Here is a 12,437-nt window from a genome sequence, read left to right as displayed (position 1 = left end):
GTATGTGAATGCAGATAAGGCAAACCATCACATGGGTAATCTGAAGAAGGAAGAAATACAAAAGGTACGAAACTGAGGTAAAATTAAAGGTAAAAAAAACGTAAGGTAGAAACTGATAAGTAATGGATGATTGTTGATCTCAAAATAGAAGTCTTATAATATTTCTTTTAATTTGTTATTAAACGTATATTGTGGTGTAATTGTACTATTATACTTTCCTAATCAACCTATTTGAATTTGTATTTTTGTATTCACGAGTATAATCATCTCTACCATATATTTTTCTTTTTCATTTTATATGAACTATTATCAAGGCATGTAATAAAAGGAAGCGAAAGTGAACCTTCGGGTAAATATTAAATAGTATGATTTCTAAATTCTATTTCGTATGTTTTTAAGTTTATGTGTTTTTTTTTTGTCAAAACAGGAATAATACATAAAACAAACTCTCATAATTTCCTAAAAAAAAAAAAGAAAAAAAACCTACTCTCATAATTAATGGTAAATAAATAAGTACAAATAATTGAATGAAAAATCTTTAAAATTTCACAATTTACTTTTTGAACCATCATGACAATAATTAATCATTTTAATTATGTCATTTCCTCTTTCAATTTAAGTTTTCTCCAACCCTGCCTTTTGATTGTTTTTCTATAAAATTTACTTTACTTTTTAAGTGGTTTATGCTTTTTTTAGCCATTATAAGATGATCGTTGATCTCAAATTGGAGATCTTATAATATTTCTTTAAATTTGTTATTAAGCGTATTGTTCCGGGCGTAATTCCAGAGCAGTTATTTGTTACCACCCGTGCTTGTAGAATGACGTCTTTAGTTGAATCCTCCTTGCGGTCTCCTGAAACGATGAACAAACTGAGGGCTCGGCTTTGGGCCGAGCGAACTCACTCCGACGCTCAAGTCAGTAAACTTAGAGAGATAAGTTGTTGTTACTTGGTGAAGTATATATTGTAGAGAGATAAGGAAGATATTACCAGATGAATAGTGATTCTTAGGTTAAATTGTGGATCTCCTCCTCAATGAGAGTTGAGGAGTATTTATAGACTTTCACCTTTTGTCACGTACTGGCCAAGTGGCCAAGTGGCTAGCAGGTGGAAAGACTGATCTACCCCTCGGCCGAGGGACCCATGGCAGGCCGGCGGGCCCTGTTGACTCGCCGCCGAGGGGTCTTGGATATGAGTTCGCGGATGTGTGCCCTTACGGTGCAGCTAGTTGTCCCAGTAGAGACCCAAGAGACAGTGACAGTCGCGTTTGTCGGTTAAGTTTGTCTAAGCCGTTGACTTGCTGTGGATATCTTTGACCTTGCTCAATATGTTGACTGGTCAGCGGGTGCAGAATATGCCCCATCACGTATATTATTGTGCAATTTTACTACGGAGTATTATGCTTTCTCAATCAACCTATTTGAATTTTTATTTTTGTATTCATGAGTATAACATCTCTAACATATATTTTTCTTTTTCATTTCATATGAACTATTATCAAGGCATGTACTAAAAGGAAGCCTACTAAAAGGAAGAGAAAGAGAACCTTCAGATAAATATTAAATAGTATGGTTTCTAAATTCTAATCCGTATATTTTTAAGTTTATGTGTTTTTTTTTCCAAAACCAGAAAAGATTATTTTATAGTCTTTAATACTATTTTTATTTTTATATAGGATCGTGGACATAAGTATAACAAGAGATGGATCAAATTCTTGAAATAGTAATAAGGAACTTAAAAAATTTTATGAACCTTTTGGAATTCGAATTTAGAGAATATAGTTTTTTAGATTATTGAGCAATAATTCGTAATACATGAAGTAGATACCGACCATACCGTTGAATCGTATCTAATATTTTTCTATCAATATAATAAATGTTTTTCGGATGTAAATAATATTTGAAGCATGCACGTGGTGATAAGACTTAAAAGATATTTTTATGGGAGGGTTGATGGAGAGGTCTGGAAATAATTTGGAGATGACTATACTGAGGTACTGGGTTTACAACCTTATAAGGCGTCATTGAAGATTTTTCCATATGGATTTATTATATACGGATGGTTTCAACTTTTAATATTTTAAAAACTCACTTTATTATATTGCGGAGTAAAACACACGTATATATAATGAGTCGTCTTTGTCATTGCTCCGTTGTAGTTTCTCAAAATTAGTCGCTACCACATTGTCACTTGCAGGATTTGATTTAAAAAAATAAACCAGAGTTGTCAAAGAAATAAGGTATTAACTAACTAATTTCTATGTATTTCAAGACTGTATATTTTCAAATAGATCAACAACTAATTGTTCGAACAAATATTAATACTACGATAAAAATATCAAAATTAAAACAGATAAACCCCTGAAATTCACGGGTCACAAACCTAGTTACAACTTAAATAGGGAAAATGAGAATAACTTATTAATACTACACAACACTCCACGTAGAAGATGATGTTTCTCAACTAAAACCGCAACCTGCAGCAAAAGTTGTAGACAATTTATAGACAGTTCCTCATGGAAAAAGCTTAGAGACCTCGCCCAGTTTAAAGCTTTCCACAAACCTGGCCCCTCAACTTGATTTGCAGATTTAACATGAAATTCAATACCTCTTTGAAAACAACTTTGCGAGCGTAATTGTTCTCGCATCAACCTTGATATGAATAATACTACATGACACACCAAGAACAAAGGATGACCATTTCTTATTCTCTCCAATTGTTCTCCCAAATCATCCAAAAACGGACGAGAGGGACCCGCATCATAATTCTTAGTGAGCTCAGCAGCTTTAATAGCGTTGGCCACCGAACTAGAGTACATATTGAAGAACCCCTTGATTGAAAAGGTTATTCCTTTAAAGATGGCAATGTTTCTCCAAATCCAAATGTTCCAGATGATGGCAACGAAACGAAATGAATAATCTCAACCTCTAAGTTATCCTAATGCCCAACAGAGAACCCACCCGCCCATAACCTTTGAACAAGACTACAGTCCCTAAACAGGTGAGCAGTCGTTTCCACAACATCAAACTCCTCTCCACACACAGCAAAAATGGTTGATGTCGATATTTCTCTCTATAAATTCCGACCCAACAGAAGGAAATTAGTGAGAATTCTCCAAAGCAAAAACTTCCAAACCTGAGGCCCAGGAATTCTCCACAGTATCTTCTTGCAAAAACCACTATTCAGCATCCCCACTCTTGAAAAATCAGTAGTAGTACCTTTCTCTTGAAAAAATCTATCAAAGGCAATGTTATACCCACTTTTAATAGTGTATTCTCCCGCATTAGTATGTTTCCAAAAAATAGTGTCCTCATGCAACGAATCAGAGATAGGAATAGCGAGAATCCCTCTTTAACCATCCCGTCATTCTAAGATCCTGATGGAGAAATCAAATCCTTAACTTTTAGATTCATGATCAAATTACTAGTAGAAGCTCCCACCCAATCATTCGTCAAAACATTCAGAGGAGACAAGAGACCCGGTTTTCATCCGAAATTGTGACGAAGGAGGCTCAAACCATGAATAATGCTCCTACAATCCCAAGACCAATTAGATCCCTTCATATTTCAGATTCCTAATCCTCCACAACCTTTAGGAAGACTAAGGACCATTTTACTGTACCAGTGAACCCTCCTAACCGACTTGCATCCAGCCCACCAAAAATGTGAAAAGAACTTACCAAGTATTGTTTTGATGAGCTTAAGTTTGAAGAGGTGTATGGAGTAAATTGTTCGTTAAATTTTAGCAAATATCGCATGGTTTAGATTTTTCTATACTCTATAGGTACAACTGTACAAGTAGTGTACAACCTTCACGAATCGCGATGGTGAAATCAGAGCAAAATAGTTTTACGTGTTATGTATGATTCATAGATTTTTGTTTATACTCCAGACGTTCGGATATCGGAATGACTCCTACTCACCTCCCCACACAAAACCATATCAATAGACAACTACGTTAAACAAATTCAATGCAATTGTCGGACATGGGCAAACTCAGACCTGATATCCCAAAATTAAGGAATTTTCCTTTACCAATTCAAATCAGGAAAAATCCAATATCAAATACAAATCCTCGACACCCAAATAAATTATGCAACAATGGGTTTTACATGTAGAGCCCTTCCGGAACGCCTTCTTTCTTCTTGTACATAACCTTTTCCTTGGCCTTCTTGAAATCGGGATGTGTTACCTGAAAAACAAGCTCAAATCATCGATACTTGTATTTACAGATCCATCTAAAGTTGGTCTCCTAGTAAAACTATTTAATCTAAAAAAGTTCAAGAGTGCAAAAAATTGATGGTCTAAAGTTGGAGAGCCTCAATTGCATCCTAAACCTCAAAAATCCAAGTCTACACATAATCGATGGTATCATCCCACACGCAACTAAAACAGCCCCTCAATGGGTAAAACCCAGAATCACTAGCATTTAGCTGAAATGGCATTATTCCTTTATAGAAACAAGAAGAAATGGGCAAAACGTAAATGAAAGGAGGAAAACAGGAAATTAATAAGGCCGTTTAGAGCTGCGTTCAATTAGAAGGATTTCTGGCTTTCTACTTTTTGGACTAGTCAAATGATAATTCAAGAAACCCTAAACAAGTAGCACAAAATCTCATTATAGACGGCACATATACGTCTATAACTAAAGACCGGCCAAATACAATACCACATTCATAATAGGACAAACAACAAGTGGGGTGGTGGGGGCAAAAAATGTCACCACTTTCAAGCTATTTGACCCGTCTTTAGTTATAGACGGATATATATCCGTCTATAGCAAGACTAGCTGAACGAGTAGATATTCAGCCAAATTAGGGTCTAGGGGAGGACTAATTAGCCATATGGGTGTCAGGATTATCATGGCTGGAATTTAAGATTGGTAATGAGCATGATGGCATGTGATTGGATCGATTGTCTAGATGGAGGGGTTTAAGGGAAAAGGAGAGGGCAATTTCCTTCAGCATGACAAAGAAATATGCAGAAGATGCTCATTCCCCAAGTAATGTGCAAACTAATTACCTTCATACGGCGCTCTCTTAAAGCAAGCAATCCGGCCTCTGTGCAGATAGCCTTAATGTCGGCTCCGGAGAACTCATCCTTTGTCATAACAAATTCTTCCAAGTTGACATCCTCGGACAATGTCATCTTTGATGTATGAATCTGTAATATAGCGGAAACATACATTAGTGCATACCTGATGGCAAAAGACCGCTCAATATGATTTTAACGGCGCAAATTAGTAGTGATATATACCTGGAAAATGTGTCTCCTAGTCTTAATGTCAGGGAGAGGGAACTCTATCTTTCTATCTATACGCCCAGGACGAAGCAAAGCTGGGTCAAGACTTTCAATTTTGTTAGTTGCAAGTATCACCTTCACATCTCCTCTCGAGTCAAAACCATCTAACTGGTTCAGTAATTCTAACATAGTCCTCTGAATCTCGCGCTCACCACCTGAGTGAGCATCATACCTAGAAAAAATAAACAAATGTTAAAGAAGCAGGAGCAGGTAAAGTAACACTCAGTTGATGCAATTCTCTCATGGCAATCTTCATTATGAGCATGGTATTAAATCTCGTTTAAAATTTTATCCTAGAATTACGTATCACGGCCTGAACTCAGTCAGATTTGGTGTTGGAGTTGAAATTTAATACCATGATTACGAGTCACTTGAACAAAAAGCATTTGTGTGTTATCTCAAAATGAGGATAGTAAGGCGTACCTCTTTGTACCCACAGCATCAATTTCATCAATGAAGACAATTGATGGGGAGAGTTCATCAGCAACTCGGAAGAGCTCTCTCACTAACTTGGGTCCATCACCCAAGTATTTCTGAATTAATTCACTTCCAACAACACGCAAAAAAGTTGCTGAAGTTGAATTTGCAACTGCCTGCAACAACATGGAGTCGCATTCATACACTCACAAGAAATATAGCGATCAAGGTATAAATTAGTAGGCCTTGTTTAGATTGAAGGATTTGGAGAGAAAGGGAGAAGAGGGGGAATGAGGGACACAAAATCATTTGTTTGGTAGAATATCTAGGGAGAAAAGGAAAATGGAGGCGAGGGAAATCCATTTTCCTGCACCATGGCAAATTAAAATATCTCCAATGTAGGGTGGATTTCGAGGGAAGTTGTATCCAAACACACCTACTCTATTACCCCTCCGTATCCCTTCCCTCCCTTTCCTTTCCCTCTTATCCCCTTCTCCGCCCTTAATATCAATGATGCCTGTAAAATATGGACTTGGAAAAACCATATATCACATACAAGTAACATCATACAAACAAACAGAAAATGCATAACCTAGCTTCAAAACCCGTCACCAACAGAACAGCCCCTATGGATCCTTTAACAGCAAAAAAAAAAAAAAACACGCATACAAACAAGAAATGCAAAACATTAGCAGACGCACCTTGGCCAGCAAAGTTTTCCCTGTTCCAGGTTCTCCATACAATATGACTCCTTTAGGAGGTTTAATTCCAATGTCTTCATACAGTTCAGGGTGAGTAAGAGGAAGTTCCACCGCTTCTTTTATTTCTTGTATTTGGGCATCTAGCCCACCAATATCAGCATATGATTCCAGTGGTGCTTTCTCCACTTTCATCACTGAGACCATTGGATCAACTTCATCTTGGAGAATTCCAACCACAGAAAGGACCTATGAATAATCATAAAATGTGTCATTAAAACCCATAATCGCATCCTAAAATGACCAATTGGGTGGAAACCCACTCACAAGATTTACTAAAAACATGGCGTTGTACGCAAAACCTGAAAACCTAATATATAAGCATAGAATACCAACATGAATATGTATGTGCAATGATTTTCAGACAAGTTTCAATTTTATGGGTAAAGTTTTAACACTTTCGCCCAAATATTTTACTACTGTTGCAAAATTTTGAAGCAAGTAAACGGTCTGCGATACTATTTTCGAAAGAAAAGAAAACAAAACTCATCTCACAACTAAATTGGAATATTACTGTATCTCACTAACATAAAATCATCACTATGAGGTGGTATACCCACCAATAACAGTTAACTATAAGTCATGCCATACCTATAATACATAGTCGGAAAATAAAATAACCCCCTTACCTCACCATTGGCACCTTTAAAGCATTCGGTTGTAACATTAGAATCTTTGATCACTTGGTCAACTGGTCGACTAATAATATCATCTACTACTCAGTATTTATTTGACATTTGTGGTTCTCGAACTTCTGTAATTTTTAAGGATTAAAACTATTATCGTCATTTTTTCGTTTTTTCTAATGATTGAACAAAACTTTTGCACACCCCTCTAATTGTGACATGCTACTTTGATCTGTCAGATACTTTATGTATAATTATAAATCTAAACGAATGAGCTCAAAGACCAACGATCCAATCATCATTAAAGAAAAATAAATAAATATATCTATTCAACAAAGATGAAAAACTTGAAGAGCTGCCGACTTATAAAGCATTAAAGCCTAAACATACAGATCTACAGCGTTGTAATTCTGTCCTAGTGTCCTTACTCCTTGACAATAACCACAATTTGGTTCCGGAAACAGGCAAGCTTATTCCAAACTTGTCATAAGCCTCTAAGGGGGTGTTTGGTTGGAGCTATTGGAATGGATTGGAACCGATTCAATCCATTCTAGTGTTTGGTTGGATGGAGTTAGATACCAAATGGATTCTAACTCCATTCCAACCACTTGGAATCTCATACCCATCTATACACCCAAGTTTCCAACTCCATTCCATCTTATTACTACTACTATCCATTCCACCATCGAACCAAACACATATGAGTAAATATGGGGTTCTAACTCCATACCTCTATGATAACACAATCCATTCCAATCCATTCCAGTACTTTGAGCCAAACGACCCCTTAGGAATTGAAGCAAGACAAGCCAAGAACAGTGTGACCAGATATAACATTCTACATCACTAATCAACATTCAACATAAATAAATCAAATCATAAAAGCTTCGCAAAGTTTGATCAACTCATCAACCTTCAGTTAAAATAGTATTATAAAAGTCCTGCTCGTATTACTTTGCCTCTTCAAAGTTCAGAATTCAGATCAATAGTTGCAAACTTTTTAAGACACAAGCAGAAAATTGTTCTATTAGAAAACAGGTCCAGCACTTCTACAATCAGCAAATCTAGGATACATCAGGTGACTAACTCTTTCTTATCAACCAAAGAGCGCTCCCACACAAACATGAAGCTTAACAGATCAAATCAATGCATTTCAGCCCCACAAGTAGAAGTGTAAAACCCTCAACATGAGTGATCGGTATATCTCTGTATAATCCCAACACCACATTAAGCATCAATGAGAATTGGGCAACCTTACAAACCTTACCGTTGCTAAGGTCGTCAGCCTCTCTTACAAACCAATAAACTAGTATCACTCTAGCATCACTACAACAAAGTGAATAATCTAAAAAGGCACAAAGCACACTTAATTACATCCAAAAATAACATTGAACACCCCAAAAGCAAGTCTAAGATCTAATACAACTTCTTAATTACCCCAAAATCGTAACTTTAATTAAGTGTGCTTTGTGCCTTTTTAAATCAAGTCTAAGATCTAATACAACTTCTTAATGCCGCCACAAATTCAGAACTTCAATCCTATTCTACAGCCTGAAGTTTTCCCAGAAAATTACCTAGGCATCAAAATTAAGCAATCACACTCTTGCACAAGATAAACTTGATGAACTATACAAGTTCAAAACTTTACAATGTAGATACAAATCCGCTTAATCATGCATCAAAATCAATAATGTAGATACAAATCCGCTTAATCATAACCCTAAAACCAACGAATTGAACTCTTGCACAAGATCACAACTTCAAATCAAGAGACAAACTAAACAAAACCCAGAAGAATTAATTGCAAAACAAACCTTATTATGCATCAAAAATCAACAATGTAGATATAATTCCACCAATAATTCCACCAAATCATAACCTAAACCTAACAAATTAAACTCGGCCAAATACCAAAACACCACAAGGTCAAAACATTAAATCAAAAATCGAAACGAAACCCAGAAAAACAAACCTTATTATGCATAAGAATAGAACAGCCAGGTTCCAATTGATCCTTATCAACAACAGACAAAATCCCAACATAATACTCAGGACCAACAGAAGAAGAAACAATAGCATGATTCTCATCAATTAACTCTTCCAAATTGCCAACACTCATAGGAGACCCACGAAGATCATCAACCTTAGATCGATCTTCTTCAGCTTTATCTTCTTGTGGTTTAAGTCTTTCTTGATTAGAAACAAACTCTTCCTCCATTAAAAGGTAGTCTTTGATGCGCTCAAGTTTAAGGAGGCGAAGTTTGCACTTGGTGTGTGGGGTTACGACTGGTAGGCGATTGGTTGCGGTATCGGCTCCGCCACGTGTTTTGCGTTTTCGGCCGACGCGAGAAGGGGGTTGTGGTGGTTCGAATTTCTTGTCTTTTTTGGCTGGGTTATTGTTGTTGGCGTCGTTTGGTGGGCGGTTTAACCCTGATTGACCTTGTCCCATCGTGGTGGTTGTTTGGTGGTTATGGTGGTGGTGTTTTAATGGTGTGATGAGAAGTGGTGAGATTGAGGATTTATAGAAGAGAAGAGAAGGGAGATTGTTTGATTTCTTTTCTAACAAGTCAAGTCTTGCGTTTTGGTATTCTAATCTAACGTGGATATCTTTGTTACTCATTTCAACTAGAGTAGGCAATGGGCCGTGCTGGGCCGGCCCGTCGTGCCAGCCCGTCGTGCTTTCTTCCAAAATTGGCCCGGCCCAGGCACGAATATTGGGCTCTTCGGGCCGTCGTCGCAATGCAGCCCCACGATCCAAACCTACGCCGCGCCCGCTCAAGGCGACGACCATTTTCGTTCCGTTCGTGCTCGCCCATGGGCTTTTCGTGCCTTGTCCGTGGGCCGGCCCATGTGTTTTAATATTTTTTTTATTTAAAAAAAACGTTATATAATTGATATATTTTTAGTACTTTTTGTTTAATAAATTATGATTAATGGTTTAAATATATATTTTATTAAATATTAATGTACTTTTTGTTTAATAAATGATAATTAATGGTTTAAATATATATTTTTTTAAATATTAATGTCCTTTTTGTTTAATAAATAATGATCAACGGGTCATTCTTCGTGCCGGGCCGTGCCAAGCCCGTCGTGCCTGGTGCGTGCCGGGCTCCACCGTGCCTGGGCCGTGCCGTGCCTAGGCACGAATTTCTGAAGAAAATCGCGCCGGAGCCCGTCTCAAGCCCAGTCGTGCCGTGCCCGTGCTTCCTCAATTTTCTCGTCGGGTCGGGCCGTGCCGTGCCGTGGGTCGTGCCTGGCCGTGCCGCCCACCGGCCCGCGGCCCTTTATGCCAACTCTAATTTCAACCCACACCCGCACGGCTTTAAAATCAGCGGATCCATACCCATTAAACTTGTCAAATGGGTCAGTGTGTCGGGTTCATACGGGTCACAGGTCGAATCTTCGGTCAGAATACGGGTTAAAAAATAATTTTATTATTATTTTTAAATTGTGTTTGTAACTTTAAATATTAAAAATAATAATTTTTTAACTATTTTTTTTTAAATATAAATATTTTAATAAAATTCTTGATGTATCTTTAACCCAACGAGTCAACCCGTTTGGATAAGGTTTCGACCCTAAAATAATAGTAGGTCATTTCAGGTTCGGGTTAGACAAGTCGCATGTCGAGATTTCGGGTCGTGACCCTGGATAAACGGGTCGGGTTTTCGAATCAGGCCAGATTTACTGGTGTATATCCAGACCTTCAGTAAACGCACTATGAAGTACTCCGTATATTTTATACCACACATTCCTACTAAAGTATTAATTTATCATAAAAAATCGGGGAAAAAAAAACAACTCAAATCCCCAAGCTTAGATATCAATGATAGAGTATGAGAGATATAAATTGATACTTACATTGATTATGAATTGATATTTACATCGATGGTAAGCCCCAAAATAGCTTTGTTTATCAATTATTAATATGAAAAGTTGCGAATCCTCTATATACTAAATGAATAGGTGAACTCATGATTTTTCCCTCCAAAAAGCATATTCTTAAATAAGGAAGTTAATCACAATAAAATTCATTCACTAAATAAGGAATCTACTTATATATATTATAATTTATTTCATTAATTTATCATAAAATGTACTTTTTCATCAAATTATATTGTTTTCACTAAACTTTAAACTATAATCTTTTAATTAAATATTAATAAAATTTATACAAAACTATTGTTAAATACGAAGTATTTATTAATGCTATTATTTGAAAAGGACTTGACCCATACTACGTATCAAACAAAACTGTAAATCTCTAATTTTGTTTTCGAAAAAAAAAAATTGAGAGAATTTATAAATTGAAATCATTAGTTTTAAGATATAAAAAATATTTTTTTAGATTAACTTTCAGCACATAACTAAATTCCCTTAGTCAGTTTTCGTTTCAACTTATTTTCCTCAAAACAAAACATAATGACGAGAAATACGAACAATTATTGAGACACTATTATATAGGTAGTTTATTAAAAAATAAAAAAAAACTCTATATACCGTGCATTTATTGCACGGGGTCTAAACTAGTTAATCAATAAAAGTCTCCCTTTTGGGGAGATTCGTTTGTCTGTCTCTATTTTCGGAAAATTTTCTATCATTTATGTTCTAGGGTTTAGTTTTATCAGTAATATAGACAAGAGTAATTTGTTAATGATCTGCTGTAGTCTCAACAATGGATACAAGTTATTCGTCAGCAATCGTTGGTGTCAACAAAAGGTAAATTTCCTCTTTCAAAGAATCAAACGAAGGATCCCCTTAAAATTACATGAAGAGAGCGATATAAGGAGAAGCCGAATTGTCGTATGATGTTTTGAGACCCCTAGTTTTAGAAGAGAAATTTTTACTTTGGTTTCTATTAGAATTATTTTCAATTTTACATATCCTTTGTAAGTATCGTTTGGCGTTTTATTAATGAATTGATCTTTGTTTTAAAAAAAAAATCTATATATATATATAAAAGAGAGTTTTTTCGAGCGATCTTAGAGCGTCCACATCATCAAAAATCAATTTAGGAAAGTATACTTTTTGATGTAAAAAATAAAGTGGAAAATCTTTTAATTATTATAATATGTATATTTCCTAAATTATATTCAAGTGGTATTTCCAATTTTTATATCAAACTTTTACATTTCATTTGGCAAAAAAATATCGTTAAAAAAATTATGAAAATAATATAATTAGCTTTGTGGTAAAAAATGCTATCATTAGAGTATAGATTTCATATTATTTGCACATATTAAAGATTGTGTACTTCTTAATACGTAAAATTGTGTACATTTTAGTACGTTTTGTCCCACATTGGAAAATAAGTAGGTGTGATGAATATACTA

At 35.8% G+C, this 12,437-nt stretch overlaps 1 protein-coding gene across 1 annotated transcript; it reads right to left on the bottom strand.

Moving 5' to 3' along the window:
• Window positions 1-4,005: 4,005 nt before the first annotated feature.
• LOC141600046 (26S proteasome regulatory subunit 4 homolog A-like) lies at window positions 4,006-9,721 on the bottom strand. Its single transcript, XM_074420219.1, has 6 exons — window positions 9,074-9,721; window positions 6,419-6,664; window positions 5,724-5,893; window positions 5,256-5,472; window positions 5,022-5,162; window positions 4,006-4,191 (listed from the first exon to the last, which is right to left on the bottom strand). Exons 1-6 carry the CDS (start codon window positions 9,719-9,721, stop codon window positions 4,108-4,110), a joined length of 1,506 nt encoding a protein of 501 aa, XP_074276320.1. The 3' UTR covers window positions 4,006-4,107.
• Window positions 9,722-12,437: the final 2,716 nt, after the last annotated feature.

The sequence above is a fragment of the Silene latifolia genome, chromosome 9 (genome assembly GCF_048544455.1).
Source record: "Silene latifolia isolate original U9 population chromosome 9, ASM4854445v1, whole genome shotgun sequence".
NCBI classification, from domain to species: Eukaryota; Viridiplantae; Streptophyta; class Magnoliopsida; order Caryophyllales; family Caryophyllaceae; genus Silene; species Silene latifolia.
Note: the sequence above shows the minus strand (reverse complement) of the source record. Positions and strands in the feature narration are given on the sequence as shown.